The sequence below is a fragment of the Lynx rufus genome, unplaced genomic scaffold, assembly GCF_022079265.1.
Source record: "Lynx rufus isolate CCGP_SWC_20201006 ecotype Redwood Valley unplaced genomic scaffold, mLynRuf1.p SCAF_1, whole genome shotgun sequence".
Lineage (NCBI taxonomy): Eukaryota > Metazoa > Chordata > Mammalia > Carnivora > Felidae > Lynx > Lynx rufus.
This window is the reverse complement of record NW_025814823.1, coordinates 70,325,862-70,350,932: the sequence shown is the minus strand read 5'-3', so window position 1 is coordinate 70,350,932 and position 25,071 is coordinate 70,325,862. Positions and strand designations below refer to the sequence as shown.

Genomic DNA, 25,071 nt, shown 5'->3' with positions numbered 1-25,071 from the left:
GCACTGAACAGGGTACTGGAGATAGCAGTGTGAGCAAGGTATGGTCCCTGCCCCGGGACACTGGACTGCGTGTGATGCTTTCTTCCCATTGAGGAGAAACACCAAAACCACAGTCCCTTACAGTCTCAGCTAGAAGTTGTCTGAGTTCTTTGTGACCTGGAAATTTCTAATTTTTAATTTATTTTATTTTTGGGGCAGGGGAGGGAGAGAGAGAGAGCAGGGGAGAGGCAGAGAAAAGGAAGACAGAGAATCCCAAGCAGACTCCATGCTGTCAGCACAGAGCCTCATGCAGGGCTCAAACTCCCGAACATTGAGATCGTGACCCGAACCAAAGTGAAGAGTTGGATGCTCAACTAAAATTAAGAGTCAGCTTGGTTGGCTGAGCCACTCAAGCTCCCCATGGAAATTTCTATATTTACGTACATTGATTCATTCTATAAACTAGTTCTGTGTCATGTGTTAGCTTGAGGATGTATAACTGATGTACCTGCCTCAGAAAGCTTCACCTGGTACAGTGGCCCTCAAATTTTAGTGTGCTTAGTTAGAAATTACTTAGATTCCCAAGCTCCCCTGCTCTGCTAATCCCCATATTCGGTGGGTGAGTGTGGTGTCTGAAATCTGGTTTGGTTTTGGTTTGGCTTTTGGTTTTGGTTTGTTTATTTTGGGAATCTGTATTTTCACAAGCATCCCAAGTGATTATTCTGCTGTAAGGGATTCTCAACTCTAACTTGAGAAGAATAATATGGTGGAGATGTGAATTAAGCCATGAAGTATGCCATTGCTCAAGCCCAGTCACGCATTTACTTTCTTTCTAAATGGCAGATAATAGGGACAACATTTAGTTTCATAAGAATTATGATTAGATTAAGTTAATGCCAGATGGAACAAGTGACATTTAAATGAAAATGTTTAAATACACTGCACATACACAGGCTACTATAGGCTTTTTTGTGCACACACACACCCCCATACACAGCATTAGTGTGCTAATTCCACAGACAGACAGGTCCTCGGTGACCTCAGTTGCATTGCTATGGCACACTTAAAAACGGAACTGGCTAATTACATTTTAAACAGCTGTCTCAGTGGCTTATGAGCTTAGGGTACTGAGATCTTCTTAAGGTCAGTCTAATAACATAAAAAGTGAGCTTTCCAGATGCATTAAGTTCATTGAGGATTTTTTTTCCAACCAGTAATTACTTACACTTCTTTGCGTGGATTGGCAATTTAGAAGATATATCTTGGCATTTAAATTTTAAGCGAGGTGATAAAACCATTAGGCTTTCTGTATAACCACCTTTCAAGGTCATCACTGTCCAGCCATTGTCTGGATTAGCTCTGGTTTTCAGGTGCTGTGATTGCTGAGAATCCTAAGTAAATTAATACATGGAATTATATTGAGAATATTACTCATATATGTCCCAGTGTTTAATTACTATGACATCATAGTTTCTACGACTCTACAATTTTGTATTGACATACGGTCTCTCAAAATGAACTATCAATGATTACTGGTTCTTTCTTTTCTTTTTTTTTTTTCTTGTTATTCCTACTCAAAATATTATGTCTATAAATGTCTAGGTATTTGTAGACTTGACATTGGCTTGAATAATTTACCTGACTAAATTAAACTTTGATGTTCAGTAATCCACACTCTACTTTAATGAGAGGACTTATCTTTTTTTTTATAGAAGCCATTTTTAGTTTGTTTTTGAGTAAAATCTATACAGACTTTGCTTTTATAGTACATATCACCATTTCTTTGTAATAATAACTGATATCAGAGTGATAAACTACAGATCTGCCTCCTGAATCAGAAAAAAAAGATAAAATAACATCCAGTAGCATATAAAAAATTGATGGCACGTTTTTCTTTTTTTTTTAATTTTTTTAAATGTTTATTTATTTCTGAGACAGAAACAGAGCATGAGTGGGGGAAGTGCGGAGAGAGAGGGAGACACAGAATCTGAAGCAGGCTCCAGGCTCCGAGCTGTCAGCACAGAGCCCGACGTGGGGCTGGAACTCACAAACTGTGAGATCATGACCTGAGCCAAAGTTAGTCACTCAACCGACTGAGCCACCCAGGCGCCCCAATGGCATGTTATTTTCTAATTGCCGGTTGCCATCAGATTGTGATACTTACTTCAATTATTTACTAAGCTCTATTCACTTTATCAAACATTCCCATTTTCCAACCATTCTAGAGAGTTTCCCTGGTTGAAGTCCATCTTTTTTAGCCGAATATGACAGATTTTTCCATCATTAACTCAGCTGTCCATTGATATGCTACTTGAATTCAGGTTTCATCGTTATTAAATTTTCCGTATGTTTCCAGTTTGACTAAACAGGAGTAAGAACAGTATTCAAATCTTAGTCTCCCAGTCTGGGGAATTTGGTACAGGAGATTACCCAAAAACTCTATTGTGCAACTCTAATGCACAAGGGGAAGAGAGGGAGTTAGAACCTTTTCTGATTTCTTCTTTGTCTATGGCTGTTACTATGTAGTAACATAGTACTACATACTAGTACTAGTACCGTAGTTACTAGACAATATTTAATGTTTGCAGTTAAAAGACCTGCAACAAAAGTTTGAGGCAACTGGTATACCTCTTTATAAGCACTGGCTCCGAGTTTCACGATTTGTGAAATTCACGATTTGACAGTTTTACGATTTGTATGTTGTAAACCTGACAGAAGAGGTAAATGTCTTGCTTTAAAGATTTTTTTTTTAAGTCCGACATTACTTTCTGGTAAATTGATTCACAGCTACTTTAAATGTATTTATTTTCTTTGGGTCTGTTAACTGTTGGCATTAGGCCTGAAGTGAAACATTAGATTACTAGTGAAAACCATAGGTCCTACCCTTCATTTACAGTATAATAGAGGATACAAACATGTGTAAAGGCAACTGACCTTAAGAGATATATTAGCAAATTTAATCTAGCAATATAGAAACAAGAAAAATAAAGCATGACCAAGTGGGCTTTGCCCTAGGATTGCACTGTTGGCTCAACATTGGAAAACCAATCAATATAATTCACTATATTAACAGAATAAATAAAGAAAACTGTATGACCATCTCAATAGATGTGGATAAATCATTTGAAAAAATTCAACATCCATTCATGGTCTAAAAAGAAACAACAAAACTAAGAAGAGAAAAGAACTTCCTCAACCTAAAAAGGATTATCTACAGGGCACCTGGGTGGCTCAGTCGGTTGAGCAGCCAACTTCAGCTCAGGTCATGATCTCACGGTCCATGGGTTTGAGCCCCACTTCGGGCTCTGTTCTGACAGCTCAGAGCCTGGGGCCTGCTTTGGATTCTGTGTCTCCCTCTCTCTCTCTGCCCCTCCCCAGCTCACGCTCTGTCCCTGTCTCTCTCAAAAATAAAAATAAAAAAGATTATCTACAAAAATCCGGCAGCTAACATTATACTTAGTGGTGAAAGACTGAGTGCTTTTCCCTAAAATTGGAAACAAAACAAGAATATCTGCTTTTGCAACACTCCTATTCAACATCGTGCTGGATGTCCTAGCCAGTGCAATAAGGCAAGAAAAAGAAATAAAACTGCCTGTATTCATATTAGATATGGTTATCTTTGTGACAGAGAAAATCCCAAAGAATTTACAAAAGAAATTACTAACATTGGGTTTAACAAGATAACAGGATACAAAATCAATATTCAAAAAGCATTCAACCTTTTTCACGTTTAGAGATTCTTATACCATGGTTTCACCTATCAGTGATTGTTTTATATTATTCCTACAAACAGGTGTGCTGGATGACTTTAAATCTTACTCAGTAAAGCACTTTCCTTGAAAGAAACCCTCAAAATTAAAAAAACATTAATATTTATAATGATATCAAAAACTTAGATATAAATCTATATAGGTTTCTATGCTAAACACTACAAAACAGTGACGAAAAAAATGAAAGACCTAAATATATGGAGTGGAAGATTCCATATTATTAAGGTATCAATTCTCCCTAAACTGATTTATGGATTCAGAGCAGTTCTGATCAAACTCCCATCTGGAGTTTTGGTAGAAATTAACAAAATGGATTCAAAATGTATATGGAAAAGCAAAGCAAGAGACTAGCCACAACAGTTTTGAAAAAATTCAACGAGTCATACCATCTGACTTTTAAGGTTACTATAAATTAGCATTAGTTCTCAATTGGGATCATTTTGTCCCCATCTCCCAGGGGACTTTTGGTAATTTGTAGCTAGAAACGTTTTTAATGTCACATTTAGGGGAAAGGGGGAAAGGAGAGGGTACTGCTACTGGCATCTAGTAGGCAGAGGCTTTGGATGTTGCCATAGATTCTGTAGTGCACAGGACAGACCCCCAGAACAAGGAATTGTGTGGCTCAAAATATCATTACTGTCACTGTGGAGACACCCTTCTCTAAAGCTGTAGTAGTAATCAAAACTGTGGTATTGAATGGCACAAGGATGGACACCTCTATCAATGGAACAAAATAGGGAAACCAGAAATAGATTCACACACATACGGTTCAGTTGACTTTTGATAAGGATTCAAAGGCAATTCAATGAAGAAAGGATAGTAGTCTTCATCAAATGGTGTTGGAACAATAGGACATTTGTATAAAAAAATTGATCCATACTTTATACTATATTGAGAAATTACTTCATGGATCATAAACTTACATGTGAAACTATTAAACTTCTGGAAGAAAACATAGGAGAAAATCTTTGCCAACTTGTGTTAGAAATTTCTTCAATATAATATGTCACAATCCAGAAAAGAATAACTTGATACATTGAACTTCATCAGAATTAGAAACCTCTGCTCTTCAAAAGACACTGATCAGAAATTCCAGACACAAACTACAGATTGGGAGAAAAGTACAGACATGTCTGGTAAAGGACTTTTATGCAAAATATGTAAAGAACTCTCAAAAGTCAATAATAATAACCCAGTGGAAAAATGAGTCAAAGATTTGAATAGACACTTTGCCAAAGCTATACAGATGACAGATAAGCATATGAAAATTTGCTCAACATCGTTCATGAAACCCCACTCAAATGGGCTTAAATAATAAAGATCAAGTAAATTGTCTTCCATTAGGAAATTACAGAGAGATTGAAAGCAATCGATGCAAATGTTTTACAGAGTTATCTATGACATAGTTGTTTTGGGAGGGAGGGGGAGCTCTCCACTCTGTTACTAAGGCAGACGGGCCCCTGGTTGGCCATGAAATGGATGTCAGCCCCTGTCATGTTCCCTGCCGCCTCTCCTGTCTGGGCTGGTGAGAAAACTTCTCTCACTTCAGTCCTAAGATTCACCCTGATTGGTCTGTTTAGGTCCTATGTCCACTTTGGAAACAGTGTGGCCAAGGGGCGCCTGGGTGGCTGAGTCGGTTAAGTGTCCAACTTCGGCTCAGGTCATGATCTCACTGTCACTGAGTTCGAGCCCCACGTCAGGCTCTGTGCTGACAGCTCAGAGCCTGGAGCCTGCTTCAAATTCTGTGTCTCCCTCTCTCTACCCTACCTTACTCTCTCTCTCTCTCTCTCTCTCTCTCTCTCTCTCTCTCTCTCAGAAATAAACATTAAAAAAATATATTTAAAATGAAACAGTGTGGCCAGGAAATAGATTTATGCTGATTAGTTTACACCTGAGCCACATGCCCCAGCCCTTGTGTCATGGCAAGTGTTAGCTTCCTTCAAAGTTCAAGGACTTTAATAGAGGTGGGCTGACTACCCAAACTCCAGTAGGTAAAAACTTCCAAGGAAAGGAGGAAACGATGTTGGTGTGGCAGGCATCATGCCCACTACGTGCCATTACTAAATTGCTCTGAGGTGTCTAATTGGGTTTAAAGCCACAGTTAAATAACTTTGTGTTTCAGCATTGTCATTGTTTCTCAGAAAGGAAAAAAATTGAAATTCTAATTATAAAAAGAGAACTCAACAAAAATTGAGAGACTGTGTGATCAATGTCAGTTTTTCCCATGGTATTAACTATTACACGGTCATACATTGTGATCCTGCATTTCTGCTTGTAAATGACTGAAAATGGCTCATTAAAGAACATAGTGGGGGCACCTGGGGGGCTCAGTCAGTTAAGCATCCAACTTCAGCTCAGGTCATGATCTCACTTTTTGTGGGTTCGAACCCCACATCAGGCTTTCTGCTGTCAGTGCAGAGCCCGCTTCAGATCCTCTGTCTCCCTCTCTCTCTACCCCTCCTCTGCTCGCAGTCTTTCTCTCTCTCTCAAAAATAAACATAAAAGATTTTTTTAGAAAAAGAGCATAGTGATGAGCTATAACAAGTGTGGAAGTTAGTGTTTAGAAACATTATGTGTTTTGAAATTTTCTTCCTAACCCTCTTAACCAGTTAAGCATTCTGCAAAGAATACGATGTCATGTTTCCCGTAACACTGTTCTCTGGCCGGTGGCCTTTTTCTTTGATCAGGATGTGCTCATGGAGCTTCTAGAGCAGTGTGCAGATGGACTCTGGAAGGCTGAACGCTATGAGCTAATCGCTGACATCTATAAACTCATCATCCCCATTTATGAGAAGCGGAGAGATTTTGAGGTATCAGAGTGGTTTGTTTCTTTCTCTTTGAGAGGACGGTGGGACGACACATACACCCAGACCTTCTTGTATGCAAAGAGAGCAAGCAGACCCCAGTCAGAGATGACCATGTGGCCTCTGACCCTCTGGTGATGCTGGAGGTCACCACCCTCAGAGCCATTATGCGACACCAAATCTCAAGAAACAAGGATTGGTAACTGTGGCACTCTACTTTTGAAAGGTTGCCAAGAACAGAGTTTTATGATCATCAGGTGCCTTCTTCCTCAGAGCTCTTCCTTGCTCCCCTGCATGGAAAGCCGGTGTCCCTGTCATCCTTCCTGGGCTGGGGGGTACGGGGTGGGGAGTTGTCCAGCTTGTTTGAGCTTATCAAAGAAAGTAGGAAAAGCAGAGACTAAAAATGTCATCGTAGGACTCTACCATCTCCAACATGTCACATTAACTTGAAAACAAGTTGCTTACCACAGTGTGGAGATTCGATGGGTCCTTGGTACGCGAGGTGGCTTTCTGGGTAGAAAACATTGTAATCGAAAAAATGGTCATTACCATTGTGCATTACCATTGGTTTTTGGTTTTTGGTCTTTTGGTTTTTTGTTTGTTTTTGTTTCTTTTACTCAAGTCCAAGGAATTTTTACTTATTCATTCTCATTTAATTATTTTACAATTGATCCTACTAGTTACAAGTGGGAAGAAATGGGTTTTTTGTCCTGTTTTCCAGAGGCTAGCCCATCTGTATGATACACTACACCGGGCCTACAGCAAAGTAACTGAGGTCATGCACTCTGGCCGCAGGCTCCTGGGGACATATTTCCGAGTGGCCTTCTTTGGACAGGTGAGGCTCCTCTCTGTTCCGCAGACCATCCTTCTAAACCCTTGGGGTTTTTTGTTTGTTTGTTTTTTAATTCTATAAAGTTGTATTTTGTAAGTGTTCTGTTTTCTATAAATGCTAATTTGATGAATTTGTCATATTTAGTATGGTTCTTATCTTCCTCAGTAGTAAACTTTCTGCTTTTTTTCTTTCTTCCTGTCTTTTCTTTATTACTTTCTTAAGGCAGCGGTAAGTTCTCCCTCCATAAGACATTTTTAGTGGCATCTTTGGTACTTCGTGTGACTTGCAAGTTTCCTTTTTAAGTCTGTATGTATATCTGTCCAATCATTACAAACTCCAAAAAAAAAAAAATTAACATTTTATTCCATTTACAGAAATAAATCACTTGTTTCCTTACACATCTACACTGCATGTTTTAAAATCAAAATTAAGACTTTCTGGTTTCCTTTGTTCCCTGTGCATCTCTCTATTTTGTAATATAATATCTCCACAAGTATATTTACTGTTGTAATATTTCAGAAACCCTGTATAAAAGGGTTCATTTAAATTTAACTGAAAGTTTAACCTCCAAAGTCTCTAACATGATTAAATGATATAAATTATAATCCATTTATTTAGGGTGTGTGGTTTTCTGTGAGCACTATATAACCTTCAATTTATCCTGTTATTGTCTTTTATAACTTTATAGCAATACCAGTTTACAGACAGTGAAACAGATGTGGAGGTAATTACAGTAAATGCTTAAAAAGCAAGTAATGTAGTGAAATTACTGCATCTACACTAGTTTGATGTGGGTGTTATTTGTCTCATGTTAGCCTGCATTTTTTTTTAATATACTGTGTTTTTTGCACCATTTTCTCTCTTTTATTTTTAGACGAGAAACTTTTTTTTTTTTTATTTCAAGTATTAACCCCAATCTGGACTTTAAAATTTTCAACCTTTTTCACTTCCCATGCAATTTTAAGCCTTGCTGTGTTCAGCAGACATGATTGGTGCTAAACCACATGATAATCAACTGGTGATCATGAAAATCTTTGCTGATGCCATGCTCCAGCCCTTTCATATTTTTCTCCTAAGTAAAGCAAAATAGAATTTATACAAACTTCAGGTAACGTTTGCCATAACGTTTGCCAGAGCTGCTCCAGACTGGAATGTTTCTGTTTATGCCGTAAAATCCTGTGAAAATGGGGGAGGCATGAGATGTGAGGTGTGTACATTTCCTGCCGAATCATTTCATAGTGAGCTCTGCTTCTTGGGAATGTGAAACAGGCTTGAATCCCATCATTAGATCATGAGAGAACAGTCTCGAGTCCCCAATCTTTCATTTCACTCAACATTCTTGAATGAGTTTGCAGTTTTGTGTTTTCTTTTATCTTTGCAACCTGATTTCACATTATTATCATTTTCCTTCCTATTCAGAGAGCCTGTTTAAGTAGGACTTTATTTTAGAATCATTCCCTCCCACCTTTTTTTTTTTAACCCCTATAACACAAGAACCCTTCCTGGGTGGTAAGCCTGGGGCTATACCTGGGAACAGCTCTAATTGTGCTTTATGTCACAGGGATTCTTTGAAGATGAAGATGGAAAAGAATATATTTACAAAGAACCCAAACTCACGCCTCTGTCAGAAATTTCCCAGAGACTCCTTAAACTTTACTCAGATAAATTTGGTTCTGAAAATGTGAAAATGATACAGGATTCTGGCAAGGTATGACCATGTTTGGAAATGTTTCATAGTCATGATATTGTATTGATTGATTATTCAGCCTGCGGGCTGAATGTGGGACCTGTTTTTCCAGACCACTTCCTCTAAGGAACAACCTCTCCTCTCTTGTGCAGCAGGGATGATGGAAGGGAACCTGGGGCCTCACCACTCCAAATAGACTTTGATGCTCACCCTGATTTCCACCCCACACCTCTCCTGGCCACCCGAATCCTATTGCTGGTCCCCTATGGGCATCAGTGCATTCGGGCTGATGTAACAAACACCGCAGACTGAGCAGCTTACCAACAACACGAATTTCTCATAGTTATGGTGGTTGGGAAAACCTAGGTCAAGGCGTCAGCAGTTTCTGTGTCTGGTGAGGTCCTCCTTCCTGGTTCACAGATGAGTATCTCCTCCCTGTGTCCTCACATGGTGGAGGGGGTGAGGGGTCTCTGTGGGGCCCCTGTTAGAAGGGCATGAATCCCATTCGTGGGGGCTCTGCCCTCATGACCTGGTCACCTCCTGCCTCAGTGCCATCACACTGGAGGTTAAGATTTCACCCTATGAGGGGAGCCTAGGTGACCCAGCTGGTTAAGCATCTGACTCTTGGTTCAGCTCAGGTCACCATCTCACGGTTCGTGAGTTTGAGCCCCGAGTTGGGCTCTGTGCTGATGGTGGGCTCTGTGCAGCTCTGTGCTGGTGGTGCAGAGCCTGTTTGGGATTCTCTCCCCTCCTTCTCTCTCTGCCCCTCCTCCACTTGTGCTCTCTCACTCTCTGTCTCTCAAAATAAATAAATAATCTGTAAAAAAAATGATTTCACCCTATGAATTTGGAGGGGACAGACGTTCAGTCCATAGCAGCAAACTTCAGAGAGATACCCTGACTCACTGGTTATCCCTCTGTGGGAACTTAGATTAGAACCTCTGTCATCACCGGGTGCCGTTTTCCTCAGAAACCTTCCTTGCCCCACCTGCGTGGGAAAATGGTGTCTCTGCCACGTTGGGTAGCACACCTCCTTGCACCTGCCTTCCAGAAATTCATTAAACTCTCTCACCCACTGCTGTCTTCTGTCCTCTTTCCTTGGTCCTCACAGGTGAATTCTATACCAGAGAGTGGCGTGAAGGAAAGGGATAAACACACATTGTTGGTCTGTTTTTAACCAGAACCCTTAACACGACCTTTTGAAGGCCTACTTTTTTCCTAAACTGAACTACCCAGGTCCAATTTGCCTCTTTCTCTGAAACTGAAACCTTTGTCTGTGTCAAGCTGTGGCTTCAACGTGACAACCTCTCCTCGGGACCCTCATGTGCATTCTTCTTCCCCCTCAATCCGCTGTCCTTGTAGCAGCTGGAACACCTTCCTGACCTTCTTCCCTTCCCCCAAACACCAGTCCTCCGTTGCTCCTGTTTCGCACGTACAACTTCGGAAATGACAACTAGGGAAATACCACTGAGAACTAGGCAACCATGTGCATTTCCACTGCTTTTACATTGCTTCTGCTAAGGAGAGTCACATTTCATAGGTTTGAACACAGTTGTAGCGATTGGCCGGATGGCTATTTCTAAAATAGAAGTTAATAACTCATGACTTTATGTATTTTCTTAACTTCCAAAGTTTTAGGCACGTCCATACCCATTTTTCATTTTTCTTCACAAACATTCCTGTTGAGAGGACAGTGGCGCATGATAACTAGAGGCTTTTAGCAAGACCTTCTTGGCCTTATTTATTTGTCAGCCCCAGTTCCAGAATTGTCTCCAAATTCTTTGCCCTCATTTCTTTCACACCTTCCCCTTTTATTGCTCTATAAGCTTAAATACAATTCATTTGTGCAAAATTCATTTGTCTCCCTAATATATTAGCTATTGGGCTTGTATGGGAAATATCTATGTTTAATGTTCTATCTAGCACATCACAGATGTTAGAGCACTGCTAATTGAATTGTAGCAATGCAGTTTTAAAAGCGTTTATGTGCTGAGTTAATCAGGAACTAAACTTATGGTTAGATTAGTCTTAGACTAGTCTGTACCTGTATTAATTCGTCCACTTCTATTTACCTATAATCTGTGGATTAATTATAATTTGAGGTTCTAGGTATTAAACATTATTACTAAAATAAACATTTTTCTCTCTAAGCCAAATATGTAAAAATGCAGTTCAGGAAGCCAGCAGGAGAATCCAGACAGGGAGTCACTCAGCAAGAAAACTAACATGATGTCTTAAAAAAAATTCAGTGTCAGAAAAAAAAAAGTGGAGAATATTAGATTAAATATGATCGTTTATTAGATTCTGGTTCAAACACAAATAGTGATAAATAACATTCTGGGGACATTTGAGAAACTTTAATGGACTGGGTGTTGAATTAAGTTCGTTTTATTGGGTATGATATACATTATGGTCATGGAGGAGAATGTCCTCCTGTTTAAGAGATGCTGGTGGAAGTGCCATGATGGATACCACTTACTTTGAAATGGTTCAACAACAACAACAACAACAAAAAGTCTATATGTACATGTGTAAGTGTGCGTCCACGTATGCATGTGTGTGTGTGTGTGTGTGTGTATATGCTTGAACAAAGCATTAGCAATTGTCCTAAGTGGTGCGTATGTGGGTGTTTGTTGTACTATTTTTTTTTCCACTTTTCTAAACTTTTCCAAATCTTGTATTAATAAGAAGTGGAAAGACAAGCTGAGGGATGCTTTGAAAGAGTCCTTCAAATAGCACGAATCTCCCCTTTTGTTTATTCCCTTAAAGGTCAACCCTAAGGATCTGGATTCCAAGTATGCATACATCCAGGTGACTCACGTGATTCCATTCTTCGATGAAAAAGAATTGCAAGAAAGGAAAACGGAATTTGAGAGATCTCATAACATTCGCCGCTTCATGTTTGAGATGCCCTTCACTCAGACCGGGAAAAGACAGGGCGGGGTTGAGGAGCAGTGCAAACGGCGAACCATATTGACAGGTACCGTTGCCCTGGCTTCTCTTCTTTTCTTTTCTTTTCTCTTTTCTTTTCTTTTCTTTTCTTTTCTTTTCTTTTCTTTTCTTTTCTTTTCTTTTCCTTTCTTTTCTTTTCTTTTCTTTTCTCCTTTCCTTTCCTTTCCTTTCCTTTCCTTTCCTTTCCTTTCCCCTTTTCTCCTTTTTTCTTTTCCTTTCTTTACTTTTCCTTTCTTTGCTTTTCTTTTCTTTGCTTTTCTTTTTTTATTAATTTATTTTCGATTTAAATAACATACAGTGTAGTCTTGGCTTCAGGAGTAGAGCCCAGTGATTCATCTCTTACATATGACACCCAGTGCTGATCCCAACAAGTGTCCTCCTTAATGTCCGTCACCCATTTACCCCACCCCCTCCAGCAACCCTCAGCTTGTTCTCTGTATTTAAGAGTCTCTTATAGTTTGTCTCCCTCTCTGTTTTCATCTTATTTTTCCTTCCCTTCCCCTGTGTTCATCTGTTGAGTTTCTCAAATTCCACTTAGGAGTGAAATCATATGATCTCTTTTTCTAACTGACTTATTTCGCTTAGCATAATACCTTCCAGAATCCCATACAGACATTAGCCTGGACACCGAGGTAAAGAATTCTCTGGAAGGGATCCAGAAGCTTCTAGAAGGAAGGGCCCTTCAGGCTTAGTTAACTTTCGCCAGATATCTATTTCATTTTAACATTTATCTAATGCTTACTTTTGAATACTCCTGACATTTTTCTATTTATCTGTTAACATTTTCTTCTTCTGCTCAACCAGAAGTTCATACCCGAAGTCAAGTCACTGACCCTTTTTTAGAATCTGATGAAACCAGTGGGCCCTTATCTCCTCAGAGAGCTTTTGCACATAATTTCAGGTGACTTACAGACACCTTCTGAAACCCATGCAGACCCCTCTCCAGGCCCAGGGCCTCAAGAGCCCCTGCACACGGTTCTGTGTCTCCTTCACAGGAAGAGACCCCTACATGTCTTTCTCACACAGTTCCCGGCCTGAACCTGGTCAGGGATTTTAGGCTGAGTGAATAAATAGGATATGAGGTTGGATCCCTTGTGTCTCATCTCTGAGAGTGGCTGGCCAACCTCAGCTTGGATACCGGCCCTACCAGGAAGCTCACTGCCTTCAGAGGCTCTCCGTTCAGCTGTGACAGGAGCTTTAATAGATCCCTGGACCCTGGTTAGCCATTGATAACCCATTCTCAGAAATGTGTTTTGCATCATTTCCTAGTTCCTGACAGTGTAGACTCTTACCTTCTCTGGGGGAACCTGACCTTGTCCACTCTTGGGTTGGGGTCAGCAGCGTGACTAGGGTAACCTAAAATAGAACACTTTCTTGACCTCAAAAAAAGTCGGTGAGAGGTCTGCTCAGAAAGCCAGGTGTGTCTACATCCACTGTTTCAAAGAGTGATAGTTCAGTAGAACCAGAAAGGTGTCCATTGCTCTGTCTAGAAGCCGATGTTGCCGGGCAATAATAGGGAACAGTGTGATGATGAGTGAAAGGACCCCTATTAAGATGCCACATTTCACATGGGCTCCACTCTCACCACTGAACTGGACACTTTCAGTGGGTGAGTCTGTATCTCAGTAAAGCTATTACCAAAGAGAGAATATGACTCATTGTAAAATAGCTCAGAACAGCATATTACAGAGAATTCTTCACCCTTCCTAGGAAGGAACTGAGATAAAAGTTAAAATTAAAAAAACAAAAAACACTCCTGCTTTCTTAAAGAAAGAGCCCCTACTACTTTTAGAGTAATGATAACACGTGAAATTCAAACAGTATTGTCCTCAAAAATGGTAGTCCCTCCCCATGGGGAGAGGAGTTGTTTTTCTCATGGACACAGTAGCAAATTCTTCTTCTTAGACAAGATAACTACATTTCTAGGTGGGGTCACTATGCCAGCTTGGGGCATTTATCTCTACAGTCATGACCTTAAGTCCGTGCTTATCACACTGTTCCTGGACCTGCAGCATAAGCATCATCTGGGAACGGGAGAAATTCAGATTTGTGGGCCCCGCCCAGCCCTGCTGAATCAGAAACTCTGGGCGTGGGGCCCAGCTAGTTGTGTTGAACAAGCCCCCCCAGGTGACTCTGGTGCCGCTCCAGTTTAAGCACTGCGCTTAAAATAAACCCAGTTCCCTGATGAGTCAGGGTCAGGATTTTTTATTAGGATTATTCTGCTCAGGAGCATTATCGATTCAGAAACAGTGTTTTCCCTGGCCAGATTTCCTTCAGGGTCACAGTTTATCATTTTGTCACAGAAATGTTTTTGATCAGCTAGAGAACAAGAGCAAAGCTCTGTACCTGCCGGAACGGAGGAGACAGAGTATCACCGCTGCAGAGAGAGGCAGAGTTAACACAGGGGTGTCAGCTCATCTGTGGGGATGGGAAAGTATGGGCAGTACAGAGCCTGGGCCTCGCCCTGCAGACCCAGGGCAGTGCTCACTGTGATCCCGGGCAAGTCACCTAACCTCTCTCTATGCCTTAGTTTCCCCATCTGTAAAATGGATAGACTTACACTATCCATCTTGTGTTGAAGAACATCATAAATGATACCCAGGAGGGGCAAGAATGTACTTTATTTCGCTGGATCTTATCCACCAGTGGTCCCCTTGCCTTTTGAGGTTGCTAATGAGCCAAAGGGGATTACAGTACAGCAAAATACCCAAAAAAGGTATAGTTTTCACCCTGAAAGATCTCCAAATATCAAAAGGATAGTTACTGGGCAGCATCAAGATTTAGAGAAAGGGTTGTAAAAATGCTACTAAGAACACGTGAGCTCCGTATCAACCTTTACAGGCACACAGACCAGGATATTCCAAAGACTTTGAACTTGAGAGTTTTCCCCTATTATTAATCCTTCAGGCTCTTCTTCCATTGCTTTCCTTCAAACCAGACCTTTGACCATCCAAGTTGTGGGGGAGCCCCGGCCCTGCCTGACCTCTGAACCCGGCAAAGGCTCGCTTTCCTGGGTAGGTCAGTCAGTTCACTGCAATTGTGGGATCATTTGGAAAACCAGGAAAACCTCCACCCCCCTTCTGTGTAAATTTCTGAGCCTGCCTCCCAACTTAACCCCCTCCTCTCTTCCTGTCATGGAACTCCTGCCCTGGAGCTTCTTCCCAATCACTATTCCAGAGTCTTCCAAATCCTGCCCAGGCTCCCACTCAGGGGAGAAATATTCTCCTGCTCTTCACCTTCTATTCAGTCTCACCAGGCTGCACAGGCACCCATGCCCCTCAGCCCCTTCTTCCTCACCTTCCTTCCTGAAAGGCCTCACGGCATGAGGTCCAGCCATTTTATAGTAACGTGATGCTTCACTCAGTCAGTCACCTAACCTTCCACCCTCCAGGCCACTTTGCTCTTTCATTTAGCCATTTGGACACTAATGCATTAATTGATTCCACAACATTTATGGAGCACAGGCAGTATTCCATCCTGGCTTTGTAACAAAACACACACGTCTGCATTAGGCAGTCTCCTTCTAGCAGAAGGAGACAGACAATAACCAGTAAACATAATGGGTAAACATACCTGTGTTGGAAGGTAATACTTGTTCTGGACAAAAGCAAAAGGAGATCAGAAAGGTGGGACTGAAGGGGTAGGGTTGCAATTTAAAATGGAGTAGCCCAGAGGGGCCTCACTTGAGGAGGTGACACTTTAGTCCAGACTTGAAGGAGGTGAGGGAGTAGGCCACGCAAACATCTGGAGGAAGAAGGAGCTGTCTGGGCAAAAGCCAATGGGTGGGGGTGCTTGTGCCCAGCACATTCAGGGGACAACCAGCAGGCCGGCATGGCTGGAGCTGAGTGAGTCTGAGGGAGAGGAAGAAAGATGGGGCCAGCAAGGAAGGCAGGGGGATCCCAGCTCACGTGGACCTGGTGGGCTCATGCACAGGCTCTGAGTTTTCTGTATCATTATACTCTCCCTTGCTTCTCTAAGTCTCCACTTACCATCGCAAGACTCAGGACTTTTACGCTGAATGAAATCCGTATAGTCCGCGTACATCTCACAGACATCCGTGGAATTAACTGTTCTCTCGGAAATACTCAAAAAATAACTGTGATTACGCTAATCACCTGTGTTTTGACACCACTGTTAGCCTCATGAAACGCTTCCACGGCACTTCTTACTCATGGCAGTGCAGTGGCAGTCTGTAAAGCGCTTTCTGTCCACCCCCGGGTGCACCTCTGGCTCCCCGGCTGGAGAGCAGCGAGGCCCAGGTCTTACCACACTACCAAAGAAGCGTCAGGTTCCAAGAGGATTGATCAATCCCACTGCTGCCACTTAAAAACCATCCACAAGGAATGCAAAAGAAATAGGAGACACAGACCTTTGGTCTGTGATCGATAAAACATTGAGGGACTAGAACAGGCCTGTCAGGGTGTGACTTGAGGCTGCGGCAGGCTGAACACCTCCCGCTTTGTGCGGACTTTGGGTGACCCACCTGGACTGTGTGCTGCATGGTGCTGGCCCTGTTTTCTCACTGAGGCCTTTCTAAGTAAACTCTCCCTAGCCACTTACTAAACAGCAATGATCCAAGCGTAACACTCCCGTCTTACTTTGGCTTGTTAAAAAATAAAATTAGCTTTTAAGCATTTATATTCATGTCTATTCATACATATATATTAAATAAAGATATTAGAGATATTTATATGCCATGTAAAGCAAAAAGGTAGAAATTTAAAACAGACCCAAATTAGAACTGGCTGTTTTTCTATTCATTTTGTTGATACGTTCAGGCTTCTTATTAAGATAAGTGAAAACAATACTATTGGTTGGTTTTTTTGTAGGGGAGAAAAAAGTATAAGAAAACGTAAATATTCTTATTTCTGTTTTTTATTCACTTCTGTTTCAAAATATCTTTATGATTAGTGTGACTTCAACAGCCTGAATATCTGGTTTATAAAATACTTGGAAATATGTTCTCACTTGTTATTTTTCACTGATTTCTCTGATTTGTGCAAATTCAAGCATGTAATTCAAAATTCTCTAGAGAAGTGAATTTTCTCAAGGATATGTTTATGGAACTATTTTCTGGACTTAAAATCTGGTCTGTGGATATCTCAAAACTCTGTACCGTTCTTAATGTTTTCAAAGCCCTCTTACACCTACTAGTCTTTCAGATCTCACAACTTCCAAGGAAGGTAAGGCATTTATGGTTAAGAAAACTGAGCCGGAAATGATAGTAATTTCTTCAAACATACACACTAAGACCCAACTCTCTTGACTTTGCACGATACAACCTGTCATTAAACATGCACAGTGATAAAGGAAGACAGTGCTGTGGTTCCACGAAACCCTGGCATGTGACTTTACCAAGATTTGGGTTCCTTATCTATAAAATGGGAATAATAAGTACTTCTACCTCAGTAGTAGTAAAGACGATACAAGCTGCGGCATCATTTCTGGGACTCGTTCCTCCACAGCAATACACTGCTTCCCTTATGTGAAGAAGCGGATCCCCGTCATGTACCAGCACCACACCGACCTGAACCCCATCGAAGTAGCCATTGACGAGATGAGTAAGAAGGTGGCCGAGCTCCGGCAGCTGTGTTCCTCAGCCGAAGTAGACATGATCAAGCTGCAGCTCAAACTCCAGGGCAGCGTGAGCGTTCAGGTGAGCCCAGCGCTGTCAAAGCAAACCACAGGGCAACAGTCGCAGGGGCTCATTTGGACCTTGGTAAATTTCAAGCCCAGCAAGGTCTAGTGTAGATCCCTACTTGACCTGGTCATCCCAGTTACCTTCCAGTATCTGTGCAGTGTCTCCTGATACCAGAAGGGGGCGGTAGACTTGGGGCCCCCATCCAACCCCACCTGGAGGAGTGTCTTTTTAGTACTTTGGGGAATTCTAGGTGCCTAACTGGAAACATCAAGACTCTTCTAAATATAAAGAAGTGTGAATAGCTGTAGGGTTCCTTACAAAACTGTTGTTTTCTGGTTTCTATGAAAATTGTATCTGAAAAAGTACCTTAAGTTTCACTCTCTTAATGGTATGTTTTGATTAACAGAAATTTATTCATTTTATGGTAAATTAATTAATTTTTCCTTAATTAGTAACATTTTTGCGCCCTCTTTAAGAACTTCATTCTTAAATCTGTCTCAAAAATGTTCTCCAATGTTTTCTTCCTTTGTTTAGTATTCCTGTATAGATCTGCAATCCAGCTGGAATCTATTGTATGTGGTAACAGATAGGGGTCAAGATACATTTTTTCCATATAGTTATCCAAGCAATGTGCACCATTTAGTGAAAAGATAATTTTTTATCTACTGATTATATATGTATGTTCAGTTGTGAAAATTCAATAAGGTATGACCTCATGGTATATGTACCTTTTTGTTTGTATATTATACTTCAAAATAATTGGTTTTTAAAAGGTATCTTACTTACATGATTTCCAAGGAAATTGGCAAATCACCTCCTTCCAGTGATTTGTATGCTTCTTGCTTTAGTGATTTTTTAAGTATATATAGATAATTCTAACACATGTTTTACACACACACACACACACACACACACATCCTCATATCCAATTCCTTTCTTCAAAGAAGGTTACATTTGGGGCACCTGGGTAGCTCAATTGTTTAAGCGTCCAACTTCGGCTCAGGTCATGATCTCATGGTTCGTGAGTTCAAGCCCCACATCAGGCTCTCTGCTAACAGCTCAGAGCCTGGAGCCTGCTTCAGATTCTGTGTCTCCCTCTCTGCGCCTCCCCCACTTATGTTCTATCTCATAAATGTCTTACATTTATGAAAGTTGCATGTAGATGTAATATGTAAGTTTTAAGGGTTTTTTTCGTTTATTTTCTGGAATCAGTTCTTGTTACCCTTCTAATCAAATACACACTGGATTGTTGCCTAACCTTTTCTAAATGTCATTCACCACAAAAGGGCTTATAGATGTTTCAACCTCTTCCCTCATGACCTGAAAGACTTATGTACCAAAATAAGTTATCAAGTGAATATGATAAATATTCTAACAAATTGAGCAATTACATAATGGGTCCAGAGGCCACACTTTTCTGCAACTATAAAAACAAAACCACTCATTAACATAGCCTGGAAACATCCAGCCTCTATCAGAACACCAGCGGAGAGGTATGGGCGCCAGTAAAGGGTGGGGCTGGACAGGTTGAGCTTTCTAAAGGGCATAATGTGCCCTTCCATTTGACAGCGACCTTAGAGATTTATAAATACCCAATCATCTTTAAGAAGCAAAGATCATTATTCCATGATGATGAGTTTCTTTTTAAAGTTTTTTCTTTATTTTGAGAGAGACAGACACAACGTGAGCAGAGGAGGGGTAGAGAGAGAGGGAGAGAGAGAATCCTAAGCAAGCTCTTGAGCCAATGTGGGGCTCGAACTCACCAACCATGAGATCATGACCTGAGCTGAAACCAAGACTCAGACGCTTAAGTGACTGAGCCAACCAGGTGACCCTGAGGAGATTTTTTTTTTTTTTATACATGTGTGCCCACCAAGGTAACAGTGAAGTTGCAGCTATAGGAAATTAACTTTACCATTTTATTTAGGTATTTCTGTAATTCTTATACCAAGAACCTCACTGGGGTTTCTCTTGTATAGGACAGAGCCATCATGGTGGCTATATGACTCTGTACTCCAAGATCTGGTTATGTTAGTCCTTATGAAATCATATCAGCTTTCCTGTTTGCATATCCTTAAAACTGAGTATATTGTGTCATTTTAGGTAATTGGTCATTTGGGTCATGTCCAGATCATTAGCATAGTTCCCCATGCAACACCAGTATGATGATACCTGCAGTCATCACAGGTTAACTAGTTGTTCCTGACTTGGAGGCCCATCTCCCACCACTGTGGCCCTCTGTCTCCCCACCTCTGGTATGAATTCCCACACCTCAGCTCTCCTGCCATTACTGCACAGGTCATGCCTACCGTGGGTCAGAACCAGAGCCCAGCTCCTTCACCAACAGTGACAGACCCTCCCTACTTATTTACTTCCAAGCCCGCCAGACCTCCCAGGGAAAATGATGTGATAATCACATGTCAAGTTCTTTCTCATGCCATCTCAGATGCCTAGGACTTTCTCTTTCCCACCCAGTGTATCTGACCTTCTTTCTCTCCACATTCCCATGTATCCTGACTATCCAACTTCAAGGAACTCTTCTTGGCTAATCAAGAGATGCAGGGTTCTGGTTCACTCACCCTATTGCTAAATGCCCCTAATCTTTGGCATTCCAGCACACCTCAGCTGGTTACTTCATTTGAAGATAGCAAATCGATTTGCCCATGGCTGTCTACACAGTTCAAAGAGGTGAACAGTTTTTAAAAAATTGGCCAATATACTATATTCTTTAGTTTTTCACTGAACTCACACATGGACCTTCAGTCAGTGTAGAGTAGCACAAATACCAATTGGAAGACTTGGGCTCTGACCTCAGGTGTTTTGCTTATTGGCTGTTCAACCTTGAACAAGTCCTTCAGTTTTCCAAACTCTGCTTCCTCCTTCATAAAATGAGCCATCATCTCAAACACCCTGATGATGTCTGAGGTGATAAAATCAAATGATATATAATAATATAAGCTTTGTTCATGGTTTCCTCTTTCAGATTGTCAGTTCCTGGAGGGCAGGAGTCATGACTAGCTTGAACAGCGTTGTTAGCACATGCCAACTTAAACCAAATCAATGAGAATGGTCATTTTTATAATAACATACTTTAAAATCTTTGTTCTTGATCTAGGTCAACGCAGGTCCACTAGCATATGCCCGAGCTTTCCTAGATGACACAAACACAAAAAGATACCCTGACAACAAAGTGAAGTTGCTTAAAGAAGTTTTCAGGTAAAGTACACTGGAAATGTCTCTTTCTCTTCAAGTATCCATCATATCTGTGCTCATTCAAGAAAGAGATGCTACCAGTTGGACTCTCTCTTTGTCCTCAACATGCCTTTATTTCCCTCTCTCTTATCATTTCAGGCAATTTGTGGAAGCCTGCGGTCAAGCCTTAGCGGTAAATGAGCGGCTGATCAAAGAGGACCAGCTAGAGTACCAGGAAGAAATGAAGGCCAACTACAGGGAGATGGCGAAAGAGCTTTCCGAGATCATGCACGAGCAGGTAAGTGCCACGCTCGGTTCTTGTCATTTTTAGCAAGCACGTGCTAGTTGGGTTCTCACATGCGCCCTGGGATGGCCTAAATCTTCTGATGTCCTTCCAGAATTTTGGCATCTGAAGAGTAATGTAGCATGCTACACGCTGCTGCCCTCTGAGCGCAGGTTTCCCGGGGAAGGGCTAAGAGCTAGCCCGCCTGTTAACACCCAACACAACCAGAGGAGAGCAGCACCCACCTCCTTTTTGTCATTCTTAGAGGTGGTTGTGGTTCGAAGCTCTGTCCCTCCCCACCCTAATCTAGCTCAAAGCAAAACAAAACTCACATAAAAAAGAAATACCTAGCTTGTTCCTAGAAATCTTTTTATTCACCCAATCCTTTGAAAGACCAAGACTTGCCAGCCTAGTTTAAAGAATTTTCTGTTAACATTAAATGTCTTTCGCCACTTAAAAGAATAGGGTTTTCAGTTTTTGACTATTCACAGCTGACTTGGGTGCCCCAATGGATTCTTCATGGTGGCTTCTCTAGTCCTTGTTATTTTGGGCATCTTTCCTGGTTACATGGCTACTATCACCTTCCTGTATGAGCTCCTTTCAGTAGGATCATGTATGTGGGCTCAGTAGTCAGAGGGGCAGCTACCCAGGCAACTAAGTGTATGTCAAAGAGCAGCTTCCAGAGTATTGATTTTGTAGGGGTCCATTCTCCATCGGCCACAGTGACTTCTTCCAAATCACAGTGCCATTCTTCACAAGTAACATGAGTACTTCCATTGCACATAACTCCTTTTCCGGTTTCCTACACGATTGTCGTTCAGTCTCTCAAATGAAAGCCAGGACCACTTACATCAGTTAACATATCATGTGACGATCCAGTTAGGAAATTTCTTTTGCAGGAAACTAACTGAAATGTCTGATCTTTAACTTGCTTGCTTTTTTTTCCTCCTCTTCCATGCTAACACATTCAGATGGGATGGTAATGTCATTTTTTAATTTTATTTTTCTGAACCTCGATAAACTGCTTCACATAAAGTTATGACTGAGTTTGAATAACTGCAGACATTGGCATAAAGTGTGTGCAGAGGGAGGCACCCTCTTCCGGGCATGTAGAAAAGTAGAAAAAAATTGAACTGATGAAAGAAATACATGTGTGAATGATAAAGCAGAAAAGGGATGGTCTCATGAAAATAAGTTTTTGGAGAAAGCCCAAGGTCTTTTCCATGGAGCTTACAGATTGCTGTGTAACAGAGAGTTTGATCAGTGGGTGTCAGCATTTGGCACTAGAAGAGAAGAAAGTAGGAAAACAATGTGGACTGATAATGTTAGAATAAGCTCCCATGTCATATGGACATTTCTCGCAGTGCCGTGCTCTAAACTGCACCTTGAACTTTCCATTATCTCAACAACCGTGGAGATTAAACTGTTTTGAATCCTTAAGCAAAAAGGGTTGTGACCTGGAGTAGACTTGCTTTTGGTTTTCCCAGGGGAGCCTCTGACTGTGTATGTTCCTCTCAATTTCCACCTGGCAGTAGGTCAAGTCTCGCCCCTAGAATTCTCCCCCGCGTTACCGAGTGTGAAGAGAGACCTGTTCAGGGTCATAGGGGCAGCTGCTGTCTCTTTCCCAGGATGGAAATCTGTAAGACCCTGAGAGAAGGAGCCAGTGGAAAAACAGAGATGCTCAGGACTCATTTTAAAAGACTTTTCCAAGCGACAGGGCTAGGTCGTGTCCCTGGCAAGTACGTGTAAGATAGACTTCACCACCTTATAATCTGGTGAGTCTAGAAGAGAAGGCTCCATTCAGTACTTTATAAAGGAAACAAAACCCATTGTACTTGACTTTCCCTTAAAATCCTGATCTGAAAAAGGCCATTTTCTAGATGAGCTGACACAATCCCTCTGCAAACCGCCAAAGCCGAGCTCTCTGAGCATACCATCATTCAGAGTAACAGTGACCATTGGATGATAAATTGTGTTATGTGAAACACGCCATTTTGAGAAATGTCTTTAGGGGCATTACACTTCAGTAATGTTGTGTTTCTGTGCCTCAAGATTTGCCCGCTGGAGGAGAAGACGAGCGTTTTACCGAATTCCCTTCACATCTTCAATGCCATCAGTGGGACTCCAACAAGCACCCTGGTTCACGGAATGACCAGCTCGTCCTCAGTTGTGTGATTTTGCCTCACGGACCGTATGTGGGGCTTTGTCATTTGCAAACTCAGGATGATTTCCAAAGTTAATCACTGGGCTCGTGCAAGACACAGGGAGGACCGAGCACAAGAAGAAGTGAAGGGGAATAGGAGAGAAAGGAACTCAAGAACGGTGTTATTTCATAGCCGATTTTCTAGAAGAGTCATAAGAGGGTACACATATTTTTTTAAATCTTGCTGGCAATATTCGAACTTTTCATTATGTCTTAACGGGGGTGTGTGGCGAACTCTCTTAAGCTGGAGTGAGATTTTATTCTTCCTTACAGAGTAGTATTAAAATAAATGGCCTAGAGAAAACACGTGTTCTGGAATGTACAGAGCAGGGACAGTAGCACTGAAATGGAGGCTGGAGTAACGTTTGCCTCTAGGCTAAGCTGGAAAACCTTGAAAATATTTTTTTTTTCCTGTGGCACATTCAGGTTGAATACAAGAACTATTTTTGTGACTAGTTTTTGATGACCTAAGGGAACTGATCATTGTAACTTTTGTACCAGTGAGCCAGAAGGTTGAGTGCTTTTATACTCATATACTTGCATCTAAAAAATAGGAAAGCTTAAGAAACTATGTGAGCTTAAAACTAGTCAAGCAGTTTAGAACCAAAGGCCTCTATTAATAAACAAAACTATGCTAAAAAATTTAAAAGTAGTACAGTATATTGTAATGTACATATGAGTTTGTTAATACAGTCTCCACACTCTGTACATACATGGATTACATTTCTACATTTTTTAATACTCCTCACATCTGCTTCTGCATTAAGTTTCGTTGTGACAAATTGGTGCCGTTCTTAGTATATGCAATACACTTGACTTTACTGTTTTATCCTTGTACATAAAAAAAGTGCAATATGGAGGTGTATACAGTCTTTGCTCTGTTAGGTTTATAAACTTTTAAAAAATCTCATCCTTTTGCCAAAGTGGTGGAGTATGTAATTGGTAAACCATAAATCCTGTGGTGAATCGTGGTGTGATTTAAAGCTTTCACCATGTTATATTTTCTTTTGAGACATTAATTTAGTAATTTTATATTTGGGAAAATAAAGGTTTTTAATTTTATTTAACTAGAATCTCTGCCCTGCTGTAAGTAAACATTCTGTACCACATCTGTATTAAAAATAACATTGCTGATTTTCTGGTAGTGAATATTGGGTATTTATTATTATTAGCCATTCCCAAGAGGGCCAGGATATTGGAATACTTGGGGGTGAACTAACATGGTATATGAAATTTGCTTTAAAAGTTGAGGAAAGGAAAGGGGCTGGGTGGAGGAGACAAGACTGACAAACGTTGGCAGTTGTTGAAGCTGAGGTTGGGTACATGGGGAATCGTGGTACCATTTTGTCTGCCCCCGCATATGTCTCCGTGGTACAGATTTCAGGAGGCAGGTCTAGACCTCAGATCTGCCAGTTGCCTTGGATAAATGCGCTGCTGCACCGTGGCCTGGCTCTGAATTCTACTAGCTGTTGCCAAGCCTGCACAGATACCTGTGCCCTCTGGCTTTTCCTCTTCGGCTCTGTCGAGAGTTCCATCTTCATCAGTTTCCTTGCTTGCTTTTGAGATGACTACTCGGAGACAAGCTGGTCACTGAGCCAGCCATGCGCTGGCAGCCATGTGTGCACACGCCCTGCGATCTGTGTCATCCCAAAGAAAGCCAAGTCAAGTGACAGCTCTGATTGCAGGTGCCGGTCCTGCCTCTGATATGCCCGGTGGCTGGCAGGTGAG

At 41.3% G+C, this 25,071-nt stretch overlaps 1 protein-coding gene across 7 annotated transcripts in view; it reads left to right on the top strand.

Moving 5' to 3' along the window:
* The window catches only part of DOCK9 (dedicator of cytokinesis 9), a 290,859-nt gene extending 266,367 nt beyond the window's left edge, over positions 1 to 24,492 (top strand). For all 7 annotated transcript variants that reach the window (XM_047081304.1, XM_047081324.1, XM_047081294.1 and 4 more), the window contains 8 exons: positions 6,437 to 6,559; positions 7,275 to 7,388; positions 8,947 to 9,093; positions 11,842 to 12,052; positions 17,490 to 17,680; positions 20,781 to 20,881; positions 21,017 to 21,155; positions 23,193 to 24,492. In XM_047081304.1, coding sequence (XP_046937260.1) covers positions 6,437 to 6,559; positions 7,275 to 7,388; positions 8,947 to 9,093; positions 11,842 to 12,052; positions 17,490 to 17,680; positions 20,781 to 20,881; positions 21,017 to 21,155; positions 23,193 to 23,315 — 1,149 coding nt within the window. In that variant the 3' untranslated portion in view covers positions 23,316 to 24,492. The remainder of the gene's footprint in view (positions 1 to 6,436; positions 6,560 to 7,274; positions 7,389 to 8,946; positions 9,094 to 11,841; positions 12,053 to 17,489; positions 17,681 to 20,780; positions 20,882 to 21,016; positions 21,156 to 23,192) is intronic.
* Positions 24,493 to 25,071: the final 579 nt, after the last annotated feature.